The 27,107-nt window shown below is 34.3% G+C and overlaps 1 protein-coding gene across 1 annotated transcript in view; it reads left to right on the forward strand.

Moving 5' to 3' along the window:
- The window catches only part of LOC118184838 (uncharacterized), a 131,520-nt gene extending 107,165 nt beyond the window's left edge, over window positions 1–24,355 (forward strand). The window contains exons 4-10 of the mRNA XM_035354569.2: window positions 6,399–6,514; window positions 11,766–11,875; window positions 11,972–12,050; window positions 16,181–16,331; window positions 18,059–18,182; window positions 20,561–20,706; window positions 22,500–24,355. Coding sequence (XP_035210460.1) covers window positions 6,399–6,514; window positions 11,766–11,875; window positions 11,972–12,050; window positions 16,181–16,331; window positions 18,059–18,182; window positions 20,561–20,706; window positions 22,500–22,796 — 1,023 coding nt within the window. The 3' untranslated portion in view covers window positions 22,797–24,355. The remainder of the gene's footprint in view (window positions 1–6,398; window positions 6,515–11,765; window positions 11,876–11,971; window positions 12,051–16,180; window positions 16,332–18,058; window positions 18,183–20,560; window positions 20,707–22,499) is intronic.
- The last annotated feature ends 2,752 nt before the right edge of the window (window positions 24,356–27,107 follow it).

Below are 27,107 nucleotides of genomic sequence, written 5' to 3' on the forward strand. Positions count from 1 at the left end.
AATTCTATGTGAAAATACATTCATGTAATGTCACTAAAAGCAATACATTTCTTAGGAATTAAAAAATTTACAATAATATTTATTAGTGACTCTTTAGTACTGAAAATTAATACTTATACGCAGTGTGTTTACAAAATTTTAGGACTGATTTTGTGGAAAACCAAAAGTTGAAGAGAATTCATGCGAACGGGGACTGGTTAGATTTAGTTTTCGTGGTTTGTTCCATATGTAACCTAATATGAGAAAGTTTTCTTTAGAAAGTCATCCACGCAGATAGTCCTTGTGGGATTTTCCACATTTAAATAACCTGGTGTTTGAGAAAAATACGTTCTTACTTCTTCAATATACAGTACTTATACGACAACGCAACGCTTGACACGTTCATGCAGCTGGCTTGATTCCTTCGTAGAACTCATCTTCTGGAATATTGTTAAATCTCTGGTTAATGTTTTCTGAATTTCTCAACTGCTTTTAGTTAATGACCTGGGATGTGGGACTTTAGAGAAGAAAAGTGATATGTATGTAGGCGAATATGAAAGATGGCTGAGAAATGCAACACTTTCCTTTGCTCGAACTTGCTTGAGAAGAAGGAAATACTGTGACAACGTATTTTCCTGTATCAGAAAAATCAGTTAGCTAAGTTTTTTAAGCTTAAAAAATTTAGCTGAGTAACTGATTCTGAGCAAATAGCTCTGAATTCTTTTATAAATCTATCCATTATGTTTTGATTAAAATACGGAATTCTCCATCTGCCTTTGAGAAACAAACTTCTGCTGAACTCTCTATTTTCAATCAAAAACGGTCAATATGATCTTTATGGGAGACTTCTGAAACAGAAGTTTCTGTAGCCGTCATGAACCTTCTTTAATCCGAATCATAAGCAAAGAACCGAATTTTGTCTCCGGTCAAAATTTATTTGAGAAACATTTAGCTGTTTTTCCCCGCTTAACCAGAAAGCTTTATTGTTATTCTTTACTCAGTTTTCGAATCTATGGCAGCAGGTGTTCATTGGGTCAAAGCAAACGATTATGCGCATACAAAATTTTGTCCATACCCAGACGATATTTTAGGAAAAGTAAATAAGATGTCATAGTAATAAATACTACCAATTATCTTTTGCAAAGATTACTGGAATTTACTAAAGGAAAATTCTTAAAACTTTCTAGAAGCATTCTCTATTTTCTGTACTAGACTCCTTTTTCATAGCATTGAATTGTTATGCTAAAACTTCGAATTTTAATATTTTATAAGCTCTTAATTAATAATTATTTATTTCATGAATATAAATAAATCGTAAATTTTTGCCGCAGGTTAATTCTTAGAAGCCATTTTGCTTGCGGTTCGTCCGTCTTCCCTCTTAGAGATGACACTTCCGCATCTGTCAGTTATTACAACCAGGAAACAACAGAAAGCGAAATGATGAGTGTTGACAAAAGTTTTTTATGCCTTAGGGAATTTTTTTCTGAAATCAAAATTCCTATCACGCTTGGATAGTTCGTCGCCCGTGTATGCATTTGTAATTTCGGAAGTCTTTGATGAGGTACGAGTATATTTCGCTGTCCACAGCACCAAGAACCAAGGTCGTTTGATGAAGTCATGCAGGAATGCTTTTGTTGAAAGACCTTGGCGGTGACCAAAACAAAGGACCGTCGGAAGCAAAAATTATTGCCATTTTATAGGGACCCGAAACTATCTCTTTTTCCGAGAACGTAGTTTATGGAGATGCATATTTTTATGTGTATGGATGTGTTTTTCTGTCATAAAGTTTCCTGTCTTATTTACTTAACAAAACGTTAGTAAGCAATAGAAGCAAATCTATTGCTGATTCATGTGACAAGCCTAATACATTGTACCAGTGGGCTATCAGAGTTACATCTTTATCAATTATCAGTAGATATGGGTTAAAGTACTTAATTTTGATTACACTCGTACTTAACTGGTTCCTATAAAATAACAGCGCAGGGGTTTATTATTATTATTATTATTATTATTATTATTATTATTAAAATTTGCTTCTTTTTGAACCATGATTGACAGATCTTAATTATGTCTTAATGATTTCTTAGTGAAGGTCCCCAACAATAACCGAGTTCTTAAGGCCCGCTAAATACTGCTAGTTCGACCCGGGTTTGAGCCGAGACGAGCAAGCTAGCTGCATGTTTTGTTTTCTTGGTCTTATGCAGGTGCTACGTGAATAAGAGATAATTTCTCTTAAAAAATTCTTCACCAAAGCATCCTTTTACTAGTCTGATAGTCAGCGTGAAATTTGCCATATTTAAATCTGATTTCTTAAGTTCCTTGACAGAAATTTTTTATTATATCATAATAAGATTAGAATGTTTTGATTTTAAACTTTAGCGTTATTAAATTTTTTAATTTGTCTTCAACTGTAATTTATATTTCCTTCAATAATACATCACAATTTTGATATTTTTTTTATTCATCATACACATTGTGAATGTAATCAGACTTCATAATAAATCTGATACTTTATATAATAAGTAAATTTCCTCCCTGAATACATTGCAGTTTTTGAAGAAAAACTTTGCAATAATTTTAAATCGAAGTCCACTTTCCTCCAGATCATTTAACGAGAAGTGGTATTTTCTGGTTCTGAAGATTGCAAAGAGCTCGGTTAGTATTGGAAGTATTGACCTCGATTCATGCCTTAATAATACTGATAATCGGACCAAACCTTAATACCTCGTGAAAAAAATTAGACATTTTTGAAAAGTTAGAGGAGTGTACGACTTCGGACGTAACTAGTATAAAGAGAGTAAAGATAAAGAGTACTTAGCAGAGAGAGCAACAGAATACAAGATAAATTAATGTAAATTATTTATTATCAACCCCACCGATTAGCTGTCCTATGGGCACTTAGTAGTTTTAATTTCATGTGCATGGTATTTTTAAAATTTCTGATAATTTTTAATAGTGACGCTTACCAAATGCTTCTGTTATTGAGCCGACGTTAGTAGCCAGACTTGAAGAGTAAGAATTATGTAAAAGAATACTGCCATTAATTTTGGTTACCGTTTTCGTTTAGCTTAAGTATACTATGGAAAGAAAGGCAGAAATCTGGCTGACAGTCAAAATAATCACTAAAATTTAGAGCTGAATAATCGATGACATGGGCTTCCCAGTATACGATTTTGAATGATATTTTTGTTTGAAAATTTGCAGCATTCTCAACTGGGTAGATCCCTCCAAGGTGGCAGCATTCAGCAGCTTCAGGAGTTTGATACTGGTCGGCAATCATATGATGCGTCTGAATGCATTTAACGTAACGCACAGTCGTTTAGCATCTAGCTCCTTGTTATGCGTAATCAGCTCATACATGTCTTTTGTATGAGCTGATTATTTGTATGAGTTTGTTTGAATTCCTAGATCCTTGGTTTTTGTGCTTTTGGGTAGCAACAAAAACCACCTTTACTGTCAAATATCTGCTATATTTTAGCGATTTCATTATGGATGGGGGATATTTTTAGGATTTTAAAACTGACTAGTTGCCAGACTCTTGCATTTTAAATCCATGTTACTTCAGTTCTAATCTCGTGCATGATAATATTTTACGCGAATTCCTTGATTGCAATATAAATTACGCGATGTGAGTTTTAACTTCCTGAGAAAGTTTCGTCTTGTTGTAATTGATAATTTTCTGGAAATATTTTTGAGAACAAACGCAATGACGAATTTTGAGTTTGGATAGAGAAGGGGAAATGCCAGTGCTTTCCTTGAGAAAAGCTGCATTATTATTATTATTATTATTATTAACTTATTATTATTATTAGTTTTAATCTTAATTGGTAAAACACATGATTGAAAGTTAAGGGAGTGATAGAGGGGAGGAGAACCGTTGCGCTAGTCATACTGAATGACTATTTATCTTAGTTAAATCCGCCCTGATATGTAAGGCAAATTATTTTGCAGCAAATCTTGGTATTCTGAACATTCATCTTCTAATATGAATAACTTTCTAGTATAAATAATACTTTAGTATTTGTTTAAAATGATTGCGGATATAATAATCCTAGTATCTTAGTATCATCTGGAAAGTAATTATTTGCAAAATTACTAATTTAAGTCCGATTACTAATATTATTAAACAGTGAACCTGGCAGACTCGAGGCCGCCTTACACGATTAAGAACACCCCAACCTCCAAGAGGTCATCCAAAAGGGCGACATTCCCCTTGGTCAACCCAAGGAGGCCAAGTCACAAAGTCAGACATCGGCCGCCCCGAAGCCGGAAATCCCATCCTTCCCAACTTCAAGGGAGTACAACTACCTTTTGCCAATATATTAAACAGAAAAACGAGCTTTGTTTTTCTGTACAAGGAATTAGTTACCTGATTATTATAAACAGGAAGACTTGAAAATTAACTTAAATTAAGGCAATTTTGTTTTCAGAAAACGATTTGCATTAGTATCACACATTAAAAACATTCGGGAAGAACAGCGGTTTAATACACTTTTTCTGCTTTGTCACATGATGTAAAGCAGCCAGTCACCACGGATCAGCTTGAGATAATCACGTAAAGGGAAAATTATTTTTTCAATGAAAGTGATAGCTGATGGTAGAGGATTCGATGTTGATAGCTGATTGGTTATTGAAAACGAACAACTTACAATTTTTCTCTTTGTCAACATTAAAGCAAGTAGAACTATTGTTTGAAACAGTTGTCCGTCTGAAATGAATGGCTGTCTGATAGCAGCTTTAAGCGCACACTAAGGGAAGGATTTCTAGGACGGCCCAATCGCGTTCCGATATATTTTTTCCTTATGTTACGTGAGTTTTGGTGCGCTTTCAAAGCTTGTAAGGAATTTTCCCTACCTTTGAGATGCTCATTCATGGTATAATTGAAAGCATGTCCACCTGGCAATCGGGATATTCAGAATTCGAATCTTGATGATTTTTTGATGAATTGCTGATTTTTTTTATGTTTCCTGCTCCAAAATAAGCCTAATGACTCTACAAGTTTACTACACATTCTGATCTTTGCCATACTTAAAGAAAGAATATTCAGAGCATTTTGAGCACCAATTTTCTCTGCAAAATATTTAAACGTGAAGAATATTTGTAGATGAATATAACACATATCGAAGGTATACGAATGATTTTTACGGCTAACTTTCAGTTTTAGTCACTTTCCGTAAACAACGACGACAATCCACAAAGAGTATGGTCTATCTTGGGGAATGAAATATTTATGATTACATAAACATATAAAGCGAAAATATTGTTAAAAGATTTCATCTAAAAATCATGACTATGGCAGAATTCATGCACAAAATTTTGAGGTGACTATGAAAACAAATACGATTTAAAAAGTATAAACAATAGTTTTAGTGTCAAGACACACATATATGAAACCCACAACAATTTCAGAGATGATATTTCAGTATGATAATAGCAGATCCCAACAGTAAGAGGGTTTGGTTTGGTTTCGTTTGATTTGGTTTATTTCATTACGGCAAAACACTCGAAAGCTACCGATCTAAGGAGAAGCATGCCTTCTTACTTCTTAGAGGCTTTCTAAAGGAAACTGGCTCGCATTTATACTACACATGGAGAAAGCCACGAAAACCAACCAGCCCTTTCGCTTGAATTTGAACCCTGGACCGAACTATCATTGTTTAGCGACTTTTACCATTTGGCCACTGGTAGGCTTTCTTAAGTAGTAATTTGTCTATTTTAAAAGTCCCTGCTTTGGTTACGATACCAATGTGGACTTAGGAAATAGGCGAATAGTTTGCATTCACCAATGAAAGCCTCATTACTGTTTAAGCCCGCAAGGCATGGGCTTGGAGCTCCAGGTTTTCGAAGGCCCCCAAATCATTCTCACACAATAAACACATCTATTTGTTCCATAATCGTGTTTTTTCTCTAGTAGAAGTAGGCGTTGAGGACACCTGAACGAGCACTGTGTTCAGAATGCTTAATCGGCTTTTACATGTGTCATAAAAATAATAACCAAAGTCTTTCGCGAAGGGTACAGCTAGTGCAGTAACCTTCGTGGGCAAGCATCGCTTTACCTTTATAAACGACCTACTATGACCTCAAATGACCTACTCAGACGACTTCTGTTAACTTTGTAAACAGCAGCTTGATCAATTTTATTAATTTCTTTAGTAATGAGAATGAAAATGTGATATAATATCATAAAGGAAATTTTTAAATTTTCATTTCAATCTTTCTAAATTTTCATTTCTCAGACAGATTGCTAGTCTCGAATTAGGTTTTTAATAAGCATATGCCATACATAATCTGTTATCATATTGTAAAACAATTATTATTATTATTTATAAAAGAAATATAATAATATACATTTCCTACGCTTTAACTAATTTTATTATTTATTTGATTTTTTATTTATTTGTTTGTTTGTTTATTGGCAGCCGAATTCGGGGGACATTATTGTCGCTTTAGCTGTGAGAGTTCATCCAACTTTAGAACTTTCTGAAGACAAATATTTTTTCCTCAGGTGTGGTAAAGCTGGATTTAGAAACGCCAGGTAATTATTTTTAAATATTTATACTTTTAACGTAAGAGTTGCTAGGTAAGATATATCAGCAATAAAAACATAGTTTTATAGATGGAAAGAGATATACCTCTGAAGCATATTATTTTGTTATTTTAAATATAAAGTCAACGCCTGATTAACCGGTATAACATCGGGAACAATGTGTAGTTATCATGATTAATCCGAAGAGATTAAAAAAATAAGAGGAATAACTCATTATAATTAAGAGAAAAGGACTATTAACTATTTACTTCTGTTTTCAAGCAATTTAATCTGAAGAAAGTTTGTTTGATTTTGTAAATTAAATCAGGGTACTTATCGGTTTTACCGGCAATCAAGCGCCAAGGGAAAAAATTCGCCAAATTTAGAGGCATATAATAAATATATAAATAAAGATCAAAATAAGTTTAAAAAATAAAATATAAATAAATAAAAATAAATAAAAATAAAGAAACAAATAAAAAACTGAAAGGTTTCAGGTTTTAAATTACATCCAAAGTTATGTTTTTTTAACATTTTGTGTTATATCATGTTCTTTGCACCTAAACCATAAAATTCAATTCAACAGCAATGTCGCAAAATAATTTTTAAAGGAGCATATCTTTAGAATTTTCGATTTAGAGATAAAAAGATTCCTCCCCCCGATTGAGTGTTCTCATTGCTCGCTTTTAAATCCTTGAGTTTGTTAATCAAAAATTCGTTAAAGTTTTACAAATAGGAAATCGATAATAAAACAAATTCTAAATTTCAAGTTTGAACTTTCAGATGCCCATATTCGCAGTAGAATTACGTTATTCAAAATTGGATGGCTCTAGGTACCGTTGTTTTATCACAATGCAAGAAACATACGTACATTTAGGCAAATTCTTCATTATTTAATTTCTTCAAATATAATGCAGGATTCTATCATTTGGTGGCAACAATTTGAAAAGTGATACGCCGTTTATAGCGATTTGATGCAAAATCGCAAAACGAAAACAATAGTCCTTCAGGGACAAAGCACCTTTGGACTAATAAATGATAGAAAAACGCTTTTAAATAACAAAACTGTTTTTTTGTCCAATTGTGATTTTCAAACTTGAAATAAATTTGAAAAATAATCCACATATAAAAGCCTTCGAACTTCAAATGAACTCCCATTCTGTGTTCTTAGAAGATATAACACCATTTGTTTCTGTTGATGTGAAGTTTCCCCAAATCCAAAGACCTTCCTCAGCTCAATGTATCAATGATTAACTTTCTGAAACATTAAAAAAAGACTTCCTTTAATTTATTTCCAAAAATACAAATTCCTACTTAAAAAAAAAAAAAAAAAAAGATGTATTTATGTCTGTTTTCGGGAATTCGTGGTGGTGGGACCGAAAATACTCCTTTTCTTGGAAGAATGCAATAGCTTTAGTTTCACTTGATGATAAACTGAAAACTGTTATCCAATCATTTTGCATCCGGGAGCAGGGGAGTTGGATTTCTTACGAACAACAACAAAATAATAATAATAATAATAACATAAATGTGTAAGGAATCACAAATCTTATTACATGGTTTTTGGTTTGCTATACCATTTGGGGAAAAAACACAGCCAAGCTTGGCGATTAATCGCTGGTTGTTGGTAAAATGACACGTCAGTATTCAAAGCAAAAATACTGACGAGTCAAACCATTACTGGCAAATAAACAGTTACTAAAATACTGATATTCAAAGCAAAAATACTGACAAGTCAATATTCAAAGCAAAAGCAAGCAAGAAAGAAAATAAATCTGAAGGGATTCAGATTTTAACGATCCTCAAAAGGTCTGTTTTAAAGTTTAATATGTCTTGTCAGTAAAGATAATCGATAAAAAATGGCTAAAGTGGAGTAGAGAAGCATTTTATAGGATATTAGATGAATATACATTTCGACTAACGTCGGATGTCTTATATGTCTTAACATCTTATATGTCTTCTGATTATTTAAAAAGTGAAAAAAAAAATCTGTAATGTAATTCTATAAAAATATCTGGTTCTAACGAAAGTTTTCCGCCCATAAAAAAAATGAAAACAGTGTATTTAGTGCGGTTAGTAATCACCATCCAAATCTATAATTTCCTGCCAAGGTTTTGGTAGTTTTTCGACTCAGAAACTTGGTGGCCACGAGTCCAAAAACAGGTCAACCTCATTTCGGACGTCCTGTGCAGAATGGAAGATAGCACCACCAAGATGCAGTTGCAGGTGTGAAAAAATGTATAAATCCGAAGGAGTAATGTCAGAGCTATATGCGGCAAAAGATCCCATTCGAGTCCGTACAGAGTCCAGCCAGTAAATGCAGATACAGATGGTCTTGTATTATCTTGATGGAACATTACCTTTTTGCGCCGGAACTCAGTTCGACGTTTTTTCCTTGACAAAAGCGTCGACGCGGACCAGCATCTCGCTGTACACCTTACTGCCGAGGGTTTGACCTTTTTCCAGGTATTCTTTGCGGATAATACCACGCCAATCTCACCAGACACAAAGCATGATCTTTTATTAGTCAGTTTGCGCTTTGCTACGCTGCCGATGGGCTCACCGGGCGCAAACCAACCCCTTTTCGATCTGTGTTGTTGAAGTAAATCCACTTTTCATCACAAGTGAAGACCCGATCCAGAATATTGTCCTTGCGTTAATATTCGAGCAGATTAGTGCAGGCCCGAACACGTCTTTTCTCATCTGCTTCAGTCAACTCATGCGGAACCCAACGAGTGAAATTGTACGTCAAGTTTATAGGATGCAAAGCGCGACTAATGGACATGCCACTAACGTCTAACTCCTTAGCAAACTCTCGAGTGGTTACATTACTGATCGTCTTCCACAAGTTCTCGTAGGCGGACCTCATCAACATCAGCAGGCCGGCCAGAACGCTATGCCTCTTTAATATCATAGTACTTGTTTTTGAACTTTCGGTACCAAACATTCGCAGTTTCATATGATACAACATTAGTACCTAAAGCTTTACACATGATTTGGTGACATTCTGTAGCTGACGATTTGCAACAGAATTGGAAGTAAATGATGGTTCTAATCTGGTAGCTTAATAGTTCCATTTCAGACACATTGTACTTAATGTTAACGATATATTTTTTCAAATTTCACCGTGTTCTAAAGCAAGTCTCTTTCTTTCAAATGTCAAAAATGTTTTGACAAAATAAGGATTAAACACGCCAACGAGAAATGTTTGCGCAGACGATATTTGTGGTGGCTGGAAACTTTCTTTACAACCCGATATTTAATGTTCGTAATTAGATATATCATGAATTAAATGCATTTTTATTTAAATCAATCATATTCGAAAATTTAAAATAATATTCTTAAGTACTGCATCGATTACTTTTAATTACTTTAGTTTTTGTATTTAATAAGAGACAAGTGAACATAAAAGAATAACATCTTAATTTTTTTTTTCCGAATGGTAACAGACGCGAATTAAAAATGAAACAACACAAAATCGTGCTTTGAGATAACTAGCCCTTTTAAACTAATAAAAGCAAATTAAAAACTCACGGAAAATAATGGAAGAATAAGCGTCATTAGAAATGAAGAAGCTAAATTATAAATCATATTAAAGAACAATATTTGCAATTAAACCTGAACAATATCTTTGAGTTCAAACTCATATAAAAACGTCAGTTATAAGATTTTGTTATTTTGGGGGGGGCAAAGACATCAATAGATATCATTGCTGTTATTTCTTTCCCCCCTAGCCAGTTTTGGTTTTCGCTGATGGCATGTAATAATAATCTTTCCATCATTCCATATAAAAAGTTAGTTTTTTTCATAGGGCCTAGCTAATTCACCCCGTTTAACCTTTTCTAACGATTGCTATTTTTCCACTACCAAGTAAGCCCAATAGAAAGTCGGGAAAGGGAAAAGAGTATACACTGAAGTGACAAAAGTCATGGGATAGCAATATGCAAATATACAGATGGCAGTAGTATCGCGTAGAAAATGTATAAATGCGAAGTGCTTTGGCAGGGCTTTCATTTGTGTTCAAGTTATTCATGTGAAGAGGCTTTGACGTGATTATGGCCGCATGACGAGAATTAACAGACTTTGAACGCGGAATGGTAGTTGGAGCTAGACGCATGGGTCATTCCATTTCGGATATCGTTAGGGAATTCAACATTCCGAGATCCACAGTGTCAAGAGTGCGCCGAGAGTATCTAATTTCAGGCATAACATCCCACCATGGACAGCGCAGTGGCCGACCACCTGCACTTAACGACCGAGACCAGCGACGTCTGCGTAGAGTTGTCAATGTTCACAGACAAGCAACACTGCGTCAAATAACCGCAGAAATCAATGTAGGACGTACGAGGGACGCGTCCGATAGGACAGTGCGGCGAAATTTGTCTTCCTTGGGCTATGCCAGCAGAAGACCGACTCGAGTGCCTTTAATGACAGCACGACATCGCCTGCAGCGACTCTCGTGGGCTCGTGAGCATATGGGTTGGTCCCTAAACGAATGGAAAACCGTGGCTTGGTCAGATGAGTCACGATTTCTGTTGGTAAGAGCTGATGGTAGGGTTCGAGTGTGGCGCAGACCCCACGAAGCCATGGACCCAAGTTGTCAACAAGGCACTGTTCAAGCTGGTGGTGGTTACATAATGGTCTGGGCTGTTTTTACATGGCATGGACTCGGTCCTCTGGTGCAACTGAACCGATCATTGACTGGAAATGGATACCTTCAGCTACTTGGAGATCACTTACAGCCATTCATGGACTTCACGTACTCAAACAACGATGGGAGTTTTATGGATGACAATGCGCCATGTCACCGGGCCACAATTGTTCGCGATTGGTTAGAAGAACATTCTGGACAATTCCAGCAAATAATCTGGCCACCTAGATCGCCCGACATGAATCCCATCGAACATTTATGGGACATGGCTCAATATTCCTGCAGGGGACTTTCAACGACTTAATGAGTCCATGCCACGTCGAGTTGCTGCACTTCGCCGGGCAAAAGGAGGACCGACAAAATATTATGAGGTATCCCATGACTTTTGTCACTTCAGTGTAGAATGTAATGATATCAACGAATAAAAGCGTGTGTCAGAAAAAATCGATTGAAAACAAATCGGCTCCACCAAGCAAGGGCAGAATATTATATGTGACACGAATTCGAAAACTGCGTGGAACTTTATCGTCATGATCCTTGGAAGGTTGATTGGGAGTTGACTGTAGTAATAATTACAATGATGATGGTAACTTGAAATTTTAATTTTAGGAATGAGACTTCAAGGGTCACTTTGAACTTCTATCAGAATGGTAAAAGAGTTCAAGAGCTTATATATAACCAAAATTATGAACTCAGAGCAGCGATGACAAAACCAGATAGTAAGTAATATACAAACTTATATTAAATTTCGACGCGCTTCATTAAAATTGTATGGCAAATTTACTTACTAATGTATTTCTTTTTCATTTGCATAGATATCCACAAACTGAAAGTTCGCTCTTGCCTCAGTTTTGCACCAAATAACTCTGAAGTTTTACTCATAGATTCAAATGGGTAAGTCGAACATTCTGTTGTTGATTTGAAAACTTTTAACATGGTAGATAAGTGGGTGGATTTAAATGGGTAGATAAGTATTGAGATAATAAAAGAGTATATTTTATGTAATAGTTGAGAATACTTCCTGTTAATTAATTGAACAAAAATTTATTAATTCTTAGACGGAAAATGTCTTTTATATCATCTTCTAATTTAATTGCTATTTCTTGGCATAATTATATTTTGTTCATATTCTGATGATATAGAATTTAAGAACAATCATTTAGCAACATTTTCTCCCTTCTCATGTTGTCTCAAATGAGATTAAATGCATTGCTGTTGTTATTGAACTTCTATCAAAAGGCTATGAATAATAATCATGGAGAAAATGGCGATTGCATATGTCATGGCTGGTATAGAAAATTTTCCATAAAGGCATCACTACTCTTAAGTAGATAATCCTCGTGTTTTTTGTCTTAATTAATTAATGCAACCTTACCATTTACGTGGATGTTGACTTTGACAATCAATTCTGATAGAAAGAATTTACTCACCCGCGAGATCTATGGGTATCTTACTTTTTCAGTCATAAGCCTAAATAGTTCGAAATATATAGTAGTTTAAACAGTGGCGTATCTAGAGTATGGTGGATAGGGCATGTGCTAAGGCGCCACTGGCAGGGGCTTCATTTAGCGCATTTGTGTCCCTGAAATCAGATCAAAGAGAGGAAAACATAATTTTAAATATTTTAAAGGAGGAGCAATTTAAATTCTTGCCACGAACGCCATTTTATATAGATACGCCACTGAGTATGTAGCTCATATCAGTGCTTTTGCGCTTGCAATTGTATTGTTACCAATTTTTCATTTAAAATAAAGCTCGGAAGTGTGCAATAAGGGTAGTGGGTCTTTGTTATCAAATATTATATGTTGTTCTGTGTTCGTTTTGGTACGAACTGATCTGTTTCTGTTCTTCTGTCGCGACCAGCCTTAATTTGGTCATCGTTAATATATTCGTTTTGAGTAACGATGCTGAGATTAGCATAGCTTGGCTAATGGAGCGTTGCAGAGTGATTGGACTGAAATTTAGCGATACAAATAAATTATAAAGCTTAATTAACGTCGGTTATACAAATTTCGAAATTAATTTATCTCCTTCTTTGTATAGTAGTTTATTTACTTGTTAATATTATTGTCGAATACCGAGGTTAGCTTACTATACTGCACAGCTATTATTATTCCTGAACTGAAAAATAGTGCAAAAACATAATTCCGAAATTTTACAAGCGCAAATTTTACAAACTTCACAAACTAAGAACTAAATTTAATTTCATATGAATAAAAATAAAGTACTGGATTGTGTATTAGAAATTGGTGCAACAAAGAACAGATATTTTGCATCGATTTCCTAAACAACTTCTGAGCATTTCAAACTTTTCTCTAAGTGAAAAATGAAATTGCAGGAGCTTTGTTTGTTTTAGGGAAATCATGTTGTGAGATTTAATATTTTAAGACAGTGGTTTCAGAGCAGCGGCCCCCAAAAGAATTTTATGCCCTTTCCCCCGAATACGTTTCCTATAAATTAACTAGCATTAGCTTGACATTATGTCAAGAATCTGAGGAGAGGTTTAAGAATTTGATAATTTTTAGTTCAGTTTTACGTTATTTTCATTACTATTAAAAATGAACCTGCTTAACTCCCCAGAAAAAATGTCAGTATGAAAATTTAAGCTTTCAATGCGTTTGAATTATAAAATGCACGCAAGAGAAATTTCTCACAGATTCCAACCTTTAGATTTCAGACAGAAAATAAATATTAATTGAAATATTTTCGTCTGAATCATTATTATTACTATTTTTGTATGTTTTGATAAATATTTAATAAATAAAATTTTAAATTTAGTTTAAAAATTTGTCTTTTTTTTGGAAAAACTTTTCCTTTTAGTTAAAAAAAAATTGCTCGGTTATTACTTTCAGATAGTGTAGTTTGAACTCTGCGATAAGTAATATGATGATGATAAAAAAGCCTGTTAGAAAATACTCCCTTTTGGGAGCGGAAGAAAGAAGAACCATGAAGAAAGTGTTTTCATTGAAATTATATATACATAAAGCTTGTACACAGGTAATGAAATGACTAAAAATTCAAGGCGATAGGAGCCATCAGCATAGCATTTGCACGTTGAATTTTCAAATCAGTAATTGATGAAACCTCCATGACGGCGATGCATGGTTGTAAATGTCGAGGCAAAGAATGATAAAGCTTCCTAATCCCTTCCTGCGATACATACTGCCAAGCATTCCTCAACTGTTGCTTCAGATCTGCGACATCTTGGGGTTGCTACCTAACATATCCCATACATGCTTGATTGGCGAAAGGTAGGGTGATTTTACTGGCCGACGATTCAGAGATATGCGAGCCGTACGAAGTTTGGCATTACCCTGTTGGCTGCAGTATGTGTGTATCATAAAGGGTAACGCAAACGGTTGCAATATGTCCTCATCAAATCGTTGAGCTGTTTAAGTTATATGCAGGATGACTAGGGCCGCCTTGCTGTCGTAAGAGATAGCCCACCACAGTACCACACTAGGGCTAATGGCTCAGTAAAACAAATACTGATTGAGATAGCCGACCCTTCACACACGGTCCCGATGGTCATCTGCTTCAAGTCTGAAGCCGAATTCATTGCTGAACACTATGCGATTCCATTCGGCTGGCAGTCATGATGATCGGCTACGAAACTACTCCAGACGACTCTGTCGATGTTATGGGGTTAAAGAGAGAAGACTTAAAGGTCGCTATGACCGCAACCCCTCCTCAACCAAGCGCCGTAAAATGATGAAAGGTGCTACTGCTGGTATGGAAGAGGCTGTAGCACGCTGGATAGCGGACAATGTTGCCATTGAGGCAGTTCAGGCTTGTCACACAATCATCCGATCTTGCCTCACATTCGTGCACCTTCGCCTTCCAGAGCTTTGATTTCGCCGATGAATGCTTTGCAGCAACCTTTCTTGCTAACACCTCTACACAGCTGTGTCTATACGATGCAGATGGCAGCCTATTTCTCGGTGCGATCAGGGCTCTTCTCCCTACTATATGACTACTTTCGAAGGCTATTTGTCTATAAAATCTTCGAAACGGCATCATTGGTTATGATAAGCAGTTCAAACATTAAGCCCTCATCGGCACTGCCGGAGAGTTTCCATGTTAATAAGTAATAGCGAAATGGTTTGAACTATCATATAATTTGGTTCGATTGAACACAGTTAAGCATTTTCCATATATTTCATTTATGCAACCAAATGAATTTATTTTCGAGATTAAGCTGCTTTAGTACAATGTGAAGAAACGATTTTTTTCAAAATTCCATTTAGAAAGCTTTTAAAGTTGAATCTCAGAACTTTACTGTTAAGCAACTTTGGCTAGAGAGGGAAAATTATTTTTAAGTGAAATTTATGTAAAATTTTTAACATAATTTCTGATTTTTCTTTTCCGAATTTTGGAATGTCGCACAGTTTTTTCAATCCTTTCACGGAACAGAATTGCTGGGAGAAAAGGGATGATTATTCGTTGTTGAAAAGGATTTTTCATTTAAATTATTGGATTTCAATCTCAATAATAACGTATCATTTAGAATAAAAATGAAAAATAATATTTTTTTTTTACAAAAATAAAGCTTTTATTTAAAACTCACAAAATAATGAATGAGCTACAAAAGGAAAAATAAATATCGTATATTTTAATGGGATCAAGAATTTAAATAATTCACCTTTACAAAATTCATCTGCAGTTCTATATCAGAAATAATAAAAGAGCGGGTAAATAAATAATTAAATCTGTTAATCGAATTGCATTGTCAAATAAGTAAAACATTGTAAATTTATCAAGAGCACCCCCTACACTTATATTATTTGTGATGTAAAATTGTAAATGAATTTTTTAAAGAGAATGATTTAACTTTTTGTTCCCGTTAAACTATATGATAACTTGTCATTATTTAAAATGTGCTAAAAATGACCTCAAGTAATACAAAGTCTTTTAGCGTATATTAGAGGAATGCACCCTGAGTTTTAACCTAATAATTTATGTATTTCTTTTTTGTTATTTTAATATCCTTACTAATAAAGTGCTGTGAATTTTCTCCCTTTAAGGTGTCCACTTACGCGGTTTTTAACGGCATTCCGTTATAACGACACTACGCATTCAGCGAATTCTGACTTATCCGCTATTTTTAAATTTCCGGATAGCAACAGGGTTCACGTACAGTGTGATGTGGTCTTGTGCAAGGGTGCCTGCGAACAAGTGAGTATCTTAGATATTTAACTCATATTTGTTAAAAATGTTGAGAAGTATGAGATCGTAAAATAGATGATATAAAATAATTTCATCTATATTTATAAAAATTATGTTCTGAGTAAAGCAAAGCCTAAAACTTTATTAGTTCTTCTTAACGAGTATAAATAAAAATTTCAATTTTTGTATGAATTCCTTATTTGTTTTAGATTAAGCTAACACATTTCGCTCTCATAGATTAAGCCTTTTTAAAATAAGAAAAATACCATTTATTTGAATTTCGGTGTAAAAAAATGTTGAAAGGTCAGACGAGATCATTGGTCTAACTAATAATAGATCGTAGATAACTAATTATGGTAGATAACTTATAGCAGGAATCAGATGTAGATGACATCACTATCTTTCGCACAACCTTACCTTTGTTGGTGATGCTGGAGAATGCAGAAATTTCACGTTTTGGAATGCGAAAACTAAATTATTTGAAGAGGTAAAGAAATATGTAAAAATTATATGTAAAATGGGGACTTAAGTATTATGACGTTGATCGTGAAACTGTCACCAAGCAGTTCCAATTACGCAAACGTGTGACGTAACAGTACGCTCATAATATTAGCGCTTTCATTTGATGTACCCCCGAATAGCTTAAAGTTTGGAATCTGCCAGAACAGCAAGCAATGGATTATTTTCAAAATTATGGGATCCAAAAGCATTGGCGACACAGCTTGAAAAATTGTGACAAGAGATTAGAACGTGACCTGTCTATGCATTAGGTTGGTAATGTTGAATTAATCTGTTTCGTTTAATTAATGTCTTTAATTAATAAATTACTTTATTAATTAAATAAATTATTTATTTTATATTTTGTATTTTAATGAATTATCGTATTAATTTAATTAATGTATTTGTGGAAAGACATAATTAAGAGAATTAAAAAAATTCCTGAAATATGTATGCTTTTTCTGAAGTTTCCTTAAGAAAAAGCATATATATTTCAGAAATTTTTTGAGACATTTATTCAATTATATACTTTAAAATACTGTTTAGCATAGATTTACATATATATTGTTAACAGGTTTTTGAACCTTATATTGATTATATGTGGCCCCTGGAATTTTATCTTTGGGGCCAGTATGTAATAAACCTAATAATGCATTTCTTACGACCTGAAAGAATATTTAACGTTGTAAAGAGTGAATTAAGTACAAATTAGATAATTTATAATATTTTAGCTATTATTTATAAATATTTAGTCTTAAAACGCATCGAATACGTCCGCCTTTGTTTTTGCTCTCAAAGAAAATTTAAACTAATATATGTATATGTGATATTTTTACTTTTTTTAACGTCTAAAGCACCATAAAATATGTCAAAGCTTAATTTATCAAAGCTTAATTTGCTTAATATCTAGGACTATCTAGGACTCGTTTGAATAAACATATTGATGGTTAAGATTCGGAAATAGCAAATATTTATATATTGAATTTTAAAAAAGGATTATTTTCTTCTCGCATACGTTTTATTTCATAGATATAAATTATTTTTCTAAATAATCCAAATGTAGATACTTTCTTGTTAAAGCGGCCGTCGCATAATCTTTTGACAGCATTTGAAATTAGCACGTTTCGCAATGAGCGGTTAAATTTGCCAATTAAACGCAGTGGCCGCTTCAACAGGAAAGTACCAAAATATATTACATGAAGCAAATGTTTCAATGTTTTTTCCCTTTTTCCATTTAGGGTCCATGTCGTAAAGGCTCTGAGCCTTTACCCAGAGCCTTACCGCGAATTCGGAATGGCACAGATGATGGCCAGTTGATGGCGTCAACTTCAGTTTTCGTCCTTCAACCTGGGGATCCCATACGTAAGTAAAACTCTTTGTTTAATTCAAACATAGTAGATCAGAATCGCTTTTTCTAATACAATCCATTTGAAAGCATCGGTACCTTTCATACTTCATTATTTTTATGGACGTTTTGGACTGAAATAGAAAGAATCTCTAAACATTTGCTGATATGTGTAGCATCTGCAACAAATTGTCTGAGAAGTAAATTTCCCAGTTTATGTATTGTTCACTGATGAGGCCACATTCAAAGTAACTGCGTACTTAATCAGGACAACGCGCATTTGTGGGCTTAAGAGATGTGCGGCAACACTCAGCACAACATCGGTTAGCAGTAAATGTGTGAACAGATTTGGTCGACGACGTTTAGGCAGGCCGTACCTTTTACCATCCCGTATGAACACCCGCGAATCATCGGATCTTTCTGAAGCAAATTTTCTCCGGCTTACTTGTCCATGTTTCAGCAAATGTGAGGTGCAACATTATGGTTCGAAGATGATGGAGCGTCTGCTCATTTTGAACTTTCTGTTCGCAGACATTTGAACAGGTCATTCTCTCATCTATAGTCTGGGCGTGGTGGATCGGTACCCTGACCCCCACGCTCACCTGATTTATCGAACCTTAATTTCCTTTTGTGGAAAGCCTTCAATGCTATCGTGTATCACAATCCTGTGGAGTCTGAAATGGATCTCATGGCAAGACTCGTCTGCGCTGCTGCTACAATTAAAAAAGTTCCCGGTTCATTTGACCGTGTCTGGCAATTAATGTTCCGTCGGCGTCAGCCATGCTTGGCGTCTGATGATGCAAACTTCGATCATCTGTTGTAGCAGTAGAACTGCATTCATCACATACGCCATTTGTATCAATGACGGTCAAATTTTTCAAATGTTTCATAACAACCTGTCTCTTGTGTCCTTTCCGATCTTCTGTCTCAGCTACCACTTACCCCTGACGTTTTCGGTCATGGGTTGCCTTGCAATTCTCAAATCTTATAATTTGCCCTACCTCTCCTAAAATTTTATTGCTACATATTTTAGGCATCTTATGTGTGTGTGCGCGTGTATATATATATATATATATATATATTAGGTATGTATATATACCTAATATAAATTCTGAAGATATCTTGAGGTTAGGAAAACAGCTGTGCGGATATCTGAGATGACAGAACCGAGAAGAAAAGTTTTGAGATGTGGCCGTTGATTCAGCGTAATTTTATTCTCTTAATAGAGTAAGCCTTGATAGGCATGAGTAGATTCATATATCATTATTTATGGGTGCGCTATGCACCGCACAATGTATACAGATTACATCTTTTCAGGCAAAGAACGAAGCAAGCAGTAAACTATGCGTGCCTAGCAGCAGATGAAACAGAAAAAAAAAGTCTTGCGGAATAGTAGAATAGCAGTTTCTTTAATCTGGTTGTATGAGAGCTGTCCGCATTTCAGAATTATTTAAGCCAAGCATGAAATGGACTGATTTAGAAAGACATTGTTCAGAAAAACTTGTTATAAACAATATGGAACAGAAGCAGGGGGTTACGCAAATTAAAATGAGGAATTACGGAGCTATAATTTTAAATTACCAGTTTTTTTTACCTTACACACACACACATGTAATATTTTGGCAGACAGGCACCGGAATAACAAAGCTTGGCGATGTAACTACATTAAAGTCTGGACATTGTTGTGGCTGAGTGGAAGGCTCCAAAATGACGGCAAAGAAGACTTTAGCTTTTTAGATTACACATCTTTATTCAATTCTCACTGCATATCATTTTTCCTTTGTATGAAATTCTCCAAATTTCATATTCGATAGTGATTTAAACTAAGTGAGATTAAATTTAGGCTTTCTACATCGTAACTGCTGTAACAAAAAGAAGACAGATGGGAAGAGCAGCAGCAAGGTCTGGTAGCAGCAGTAGAAGAAAGCAGTGTGACGAAAAATGGCGCGTACTCTGTGTTTATGCCAGCGGTTATATAACATGCCAGAATGTTCTCGAAAGTACTGGTCTTGGGAAAGATCCTAAAATTGCGGAAAGTTAATTATAGGTTGCCTGTTCGCGCAGACGAAATCCATCGTATTTTTTATATTTTACATTTTTACATCATTCCATTTTACATGCGCTGATTTCGTAATAATTGGGAACTGAAACTTTTAACTCAAACCAAAACCTTTCTCTTCGTGTGCTTTCATGTTGAATTTCATATACGCGCTTTGAGGCTTCTGATAAACTGCCATCTTTGACTGAAAATTCTGTATCCTTTGGCATCCATTTCTAAGACCATTTAAATGGGTCAATTACTTTATGAAATATGAGAAATGGTGCTTTATTTTTGCATGGCTCAAAAATTTTGTTTTTATCTAATGTATGAGTTACATCTAATGTTTTATTTCAGTGGCAGAATCATTGGAAAGTTGCACGGAATGGCGATTTCCTTGGTTGATAGGACTCTGCATTTGCCTTGCCATTTTACTTCTTGTCATGCTTATAGTCAATATATTCCTGTGTTCCTCACTCACCTGCACATGTACAAAAACTGAGGTGAGCATAAATGTAATGTATTTATCTATAAGTTTTATGTCAAATGTATTTTAATTATTTACAATAAAATATTAAAAATTTAAATAAAAGTATAGTTTATTTAAAATATATTTCCTTTTCCCCATATAAATCTGTTAATTTTTCTGTGTCTTTTTATTTATTTATTTTTTTTTAATAATGCTTATTTATTTTGATCCCATTGCGATACAAAATTCTCAACTCTTAAAAAGCCCAAGAAGAGGAATTTTCTAATTTATTTCTTTTTTCTTTTCCTTTTGTTTTAAAAACTGTTGACATTTTTATCAGTTTTCATGTAAAAGTAAAATTATCAAAGAAGAAATTTGATTCGCTGCATTTGCATATTAGCGGCGAATCCATACTTCCGTGTTAAGTATGGATATTTTCATACTTTTCATATCAAAATTTGAACTAATGAAATTACGAACGCAGTATATTAAGTAAATATTGGAAATTAATCATGTATTGGTATCAGAAAAACTCGGTTTCAGTCTTTGTTTCTGTATATAATTATTATTATATACATGTATTTCTACTTATAAAAGTTCACGAAATAGGAGCACAAACACAGTAAGAAGATAAAATAAGTTTTCGAAATAAGACTTTTATGATAGCAGTTTCAGCCTTTAAATCAGAACTCAGTAAATGTAAATTCTAATTTTTCATGATTCCTGTACAACTTCCTTCAGTAAATTCGCTTTCTGTGCAATTAATGAAATATTCAATATGCTTTAATAAGCTTTTTCATATCTTTACTTGCAAAATTCTTAGAATTATCGAAAAGTGAATTACTGAATTATACGTTTTTTCAGTGCCTATTTCCAAATGAAACGCAAGATTTTTCGGCCAAATTTAGAAAACTGTTTCGAAGAATGCGAGTATTGTATTATTCAATATGGAAATTTAATCACCAGGACAAGCAATATTTGATTTTAGAAAATTCAAAATTAGGAACAGTTTTTTAGAAAAAAGAAAATACAATAGAAATATAACACTCAGCTTACACAGAGCTTACTCAGCTTACCAGAAATATAACACTCAGCTTACACAGAGCTTACTTAGCTTATCAGAAATATAACACTCAGCTTACACAGCTTACAAGAGAAATATAACACTCAGCTTACACAGAGCTTTTCGCGTGACAGGCGAACTAGAAGTGGCCGTGGTTTGAAATGTCAGCCGTTTAGCAACGGCTTGTGACATATGCTGGTAATTAATTGATAGTCTTGACGGTGTTTAAATAATTAAGGGGGAAATATTAAAGAAGCACTTCTTTGGAAAGATTTTAAGCAATCATTTATTTCTGTGTTTTAAACTCAAAAGTGTTGTATTGTTCTCAACTCTTAAACTTATAGTATAGTCATAAGGTTAATTGGAAGCAGAAAAGATGAAAAATAAGCAATCGCCTTCGCCGGGAATCGAACCACGGTTCGTGGGAGAAAGTGGAGAAATACCTTATATACTCCCCTTTTTAAAGGGCGACTAGGGTTTTAGGGGACCTAGTCGCCAAATTCTGGGTGCGGAGAATCATCATCCACAACCCTTTTAGTTCGGGCGCCACTTGTAGAATCATTAGGTTAATTGGAAGCAGAAAATATGAAAAATATGCAACCGCCTTCGCCGGGAATCTAACCACGGACCTCTGGAATATCGGCCCAGCGTGCTACCGTTACACCACGAAGGCATGCTAGGGAAGTGGGAGAAATAACTTATAGTATAGGTGGTTCGTTTCTATGCATTGAATTGCTTATGTTTAATTTATCATTTTTTTACAGGTAGTTGATAAAGAACCATCTGAGATGGATGATTATGATCCTTACCGTGTCGGATGGGTATCGGGCTCTCACTACGGTTCCCGAAGCTCCTTGCATAAACCAAGTTACATGTCTGGAGGATCTACTCTCAATTCTACTGCTCGTTCAGTCAGCAATGCCAGTGATCATTATGCTATTGTCCATTCTAGACCAGGCAGCAGGTACTCGCAACATTCCAGCAAAGAGCCATTGCACAAAAGCTCTGGAGGCTCCATTCTTTCAAATGGTCATCATAACCATTACAACTCAAGGATATAAAGACAAAAATGAGCTGTCTTTCAGCTACTGACTTTGTAGGTGTTGGATTTATGGACATAAGGTTGTGGAATGCTGATTCGCGCCACGCATGCTTGCCTGCCAAATAAAAAAAGGATGGGTACATTGTGAGAACTTCGTTATACTCATGTGATAGCATTCCGACAACTTAATTTTCCAACAGCAGAACTATCCGTCCACAAGACTTAATAAATACGAGTTAGGAAGGAGTGAGAAATACTAACTTCTTTTAAGAATGGTGTATCGCATGTAGAAAATAGTTTACCAGGTTTAGTACCTAACAACAATGAAATCCTGAAAGAAAATGCTATCGTCCATTAATTTCTCTTAGAGAAATGACTTTAAATAATGCAACAGGAGCGATACATGTAATTGAATTCTTTAATATGTCAGTAACTGATTTCTCAAAAATAACAAGATGAAATTAAACGTTCTTCTTATGTATCCAGAAAGTCTTTAATTTCAAATGAAGCTTTAAGATTTCTATATTCAGAATTTCATCACAGCTTTAAAGATCCAACAAAAGGAAAGTTTCCATTCAAACTTGAAAATATTTTACTTTACTTGATATGTACATCATATCGTTTAAGGAAATCTTATAAAATAAAACTGATAATTGAAGTTAGTAATCTGAAAAATATTAAATTCTCATGCTGCTAATTTTTGTAACCTAAAAGTTTGCAGCAAATGTTTAAAATTTAACTTTATTTGAAAATTTACATAAAATGAAACTTTTTTGTGCCATGTACTTCAATTTCAGTTTACTAGAAATATGCCTGCGTCAAGTTGAAATAGAAATTCTTATTACAAATTTCATATTGTTTTAATTTAGATTTTAATTATTTTTATTATTTTAGAATCTAATCTCAGTAATATCAAATTCTTAATTTTTATAATAATATATATTTAATCATTATTAGTGTAGACCACAATTTGCACCGAGTTAAAATGCATTAAATTTCGAAATATGATTATCATTACAAGTTTCAGTGATGAATAGTGAAGCAGTTAATTAGTGATAGCTTATGATTTTAATTTAATCCTACTGAAATTTAAATAACCAATGACAGACTGTTTTGATTAAGTGTTTCTGATGGAGTAAAGCAGAGCTTACTGCACATAAAGTGCATCAGTGAAAGACATCATCATCATTTTAATTTTTCATCATCATATTTGGCATTATACTCTCACTATTAGCTTCATTAATAATTATGAAGGCAGTCTGTTTTGTGTTGTACTACTTATGGTTTGTGTAATAATTTAGGTGCATAATTCACACTAGCACAATTCAGGTTGTAATATTTTATTTTAAACATCTCATACTTATCTATCTGTAGATTTGAAATGCATTTAGCAAAATTGTTGCTGTACAAAAAATTATGTTTGTAAGAAAAGTTCTGGATAATGTAGATGCATTTAAGTAAATCTTATTTATCATCTGATCTGTCTTCAAAACTGTAAAAGTACTATGTGAAAATGTTGTGTTGAACAAATGTAAATATGTTATTTTTGTAATGACATTAAACAGTTTTAATGTAAAAGTTCAATTTTTTTTAAACAATATTTTCTCCCACCAATTCAGTGTACACTCTGTGATGCATACTTTTTTTTTAATAAATATGTTATAGAAATTTCATTCTTTTCATCAAGTTAAAATTATGAAGTCATCGTAGTTTAATATATATATCCTGAATACAGGAATAGATATATCAAACTTATGACAACAAAATAAGTAAAACAGGAATTCAAATTATGAATCATTATGATCTGCTTGAAATTTTCTTATATGATGTTACGTTGTAGAGACATTAGGTTATTTCGAATCAGGAGAGATGAGAAATGAGCAATGCCTTCGCGAGGACTCGAACCACGGGCCTTTCGAATACGCGCCGAGTGTGCTGACCACTTCACTATAAAGACACGCTAAGAGGCAGGAGAAATACCTTATATACTCCCCCTTTAGAAAGGCGACTGGGGATTACGGTACCCAATCGCCAAATCCAGATGGTAGAGCATCATCATCTACCACCATTTTTAGTTCAGGGGCCATTGTAGAGACATTAAGTTTTTTTGGGAGCAGGAGAGATGAAAAATGAGCAACGCCTTTGCAGGGACTCGAACCAAGTGCCTCTCGAATAGCCCGATGGTGCTGACCACTACACTACGAAGGCAAGCTAAGAAGGCGGGAGAAATACCTTATAAAGTGAATATAATATTTCCATCCATTTACAAGCACTTATCCAAAATAAACTCCATTTGATTCCTTTTTATAGCGTATTATTTTTTCTTTTACTATCTTGCCACATCTGCTGCTTCAAAATTTCCTGACCACCCTCACAAAAAAATAGTAATCTACAATACACAATATTATCTGCAAAGTTTTAGAACTAAATACCTACAAAACTGAAGGCTGAATTAGCTACTCTTATTTCTTTTTACTCGCCAAATATCCAATCCTTGTATGTCTATACATTCCTTGGCATGTTCAATATTTTCACTTTTTAGCCCTCAATATACAATCCTTGTAAGTCTATACAATAACCAGCTGTTTGATTCCTCCATAGAACTTCTTTTAATATGCAGTTAAAGTCTGTGATTACGGTTTCTTGGATCTTTTCGGTGATATTAAAATAATATCCTCTGAACTGAGACTTCAGTTGGGTGGAGGTAGATTACAGATGCCATATCTGGGAAAAAGTGGAGATGGAGAATTGTGATACTTTTCTTTGTTAGAAACTGTTTGACGATATTTAATTATGTGACGGCATATAACCTTGCAGTAGGAAATAGTTATTTGATTGTAAACATTGAATTATATGCAAAAGTCTCTCCCTAACCCAGGCCCCCACATTAGATTTTTTGCCAGTGATAATTCCGTGACTGCTGACGGGGCACTCGGCTGTGATGTCTGCCTTGCCGTGATGGCTTTGTAAAATATGGAATTTACTATCTGTTTCTCGGGAACGAATTCCGTGTAAACTATTCCTTTCCTATCAAATAAGATCACCAGCACGACCTTTACTCAAGATTTCTGAAACTTCAATGGTGGTGAACTTCCTCCAATCAGTGGCATAGCGACAGGATTTTACCGGAGCGATCTCTGAGTTTGCCACATGGGGCCGTCTTTAAATCTGCCGCCTCTCCCGATGCACAAGCAAATAGTTACAAAATTCCATACAGAGAAATAATAGTCTGTGTTTATTTCTGAAGTAAAATTTTATTTCCCTTATTTTAAAATTATATTATTTCGCTTGTTTTCCTGTTTGCGAAACCATAGTTGATACTATAGAGGTCTATTTCATTGCTCCAATTGCTATTATGTAGACAGTACAGAAAGATTTCTAAACTGCAAAATATGCTTTTATATACTTTTATATTTAGGACATTCTTTTACAACTGCCAACACGTACAGCAATTGTTTGGAAACTTCACAGTAGTATTACAATATTGTATTTTAGAATAAACTGCACAAAAAGTTCAAAAGAACCGCCCATCCACGTCCCTGTTTCGTTTTCCCTAGCAATAACGGGAAAATAACCCTGAAGTATTTCTCTCTTAACGAAGAACTCCTCCTTATTAATGTCATCACGATCATAATTTAGTTGATATTCGTATTTTTCATTCAAAAGTTTCGATAGCTTATAGAAGGTACAACAAAAGTGTGTAGCTGATTAAATCCTGCAGTGATTTCTTTAAATACTTTGCGTAAATAGTGTAAAAAAGTATTTTTTCTCGATATAATTTCATATGCCAATTAGGTATCTTATTATTCTTCCCTTGCCTCAATTATCCACATGATTAAACCGTATAAAGTAACGTTTCATATGACAAATGGCGTCAGGGGCGCACAGCCCTTCTCTCCCTACGACTCGTACGCTATTGTAGAGCAGAGGAAAACACACGAAGCCTCTTCTTAGGTCGCAATTTGTTTGAAAAAAATCAAGATCGATATCTGCCATCAAATCATGAGATGCCGAAATTGATCTACTTCATGTTCTGAATGCAATTAATGTGGGAGGGATAAAACGAGAACACATATTTTGTTTTTCAAAAATCTTCTGCAACAGTTTTATAAGTTTTGTAAGATCATCAGCTGCTTATCATTCGATGAGACAGGTGTTGATTTTTCAGCAACAATTTCAAAACTATGATGTCAAAAAATTCAGTTAGCAATATGCATTATGTATTTGCACACATTGTCGAGAAACTTGTGTTTTGTGTTCATATTTCAACATTCCACTATATAACCACCTTCATTATTTATCAGAATTATCTTAAGACGCAATCTTCTAC

This window comes from Stegodyphus dumicola, chromosome 10, assembly GCF_044657685.1.
Source record: "Stegodyphus dumicola isolate Sdum_Otavi_A_Nest chromosome 10, ASM4465768v1".
NCBI lineage: Eukaryota > Metazoa > Arthropoda > Arachnida > Araneae > Eresidae > Stegodyphus > Stegodyphus dumicola.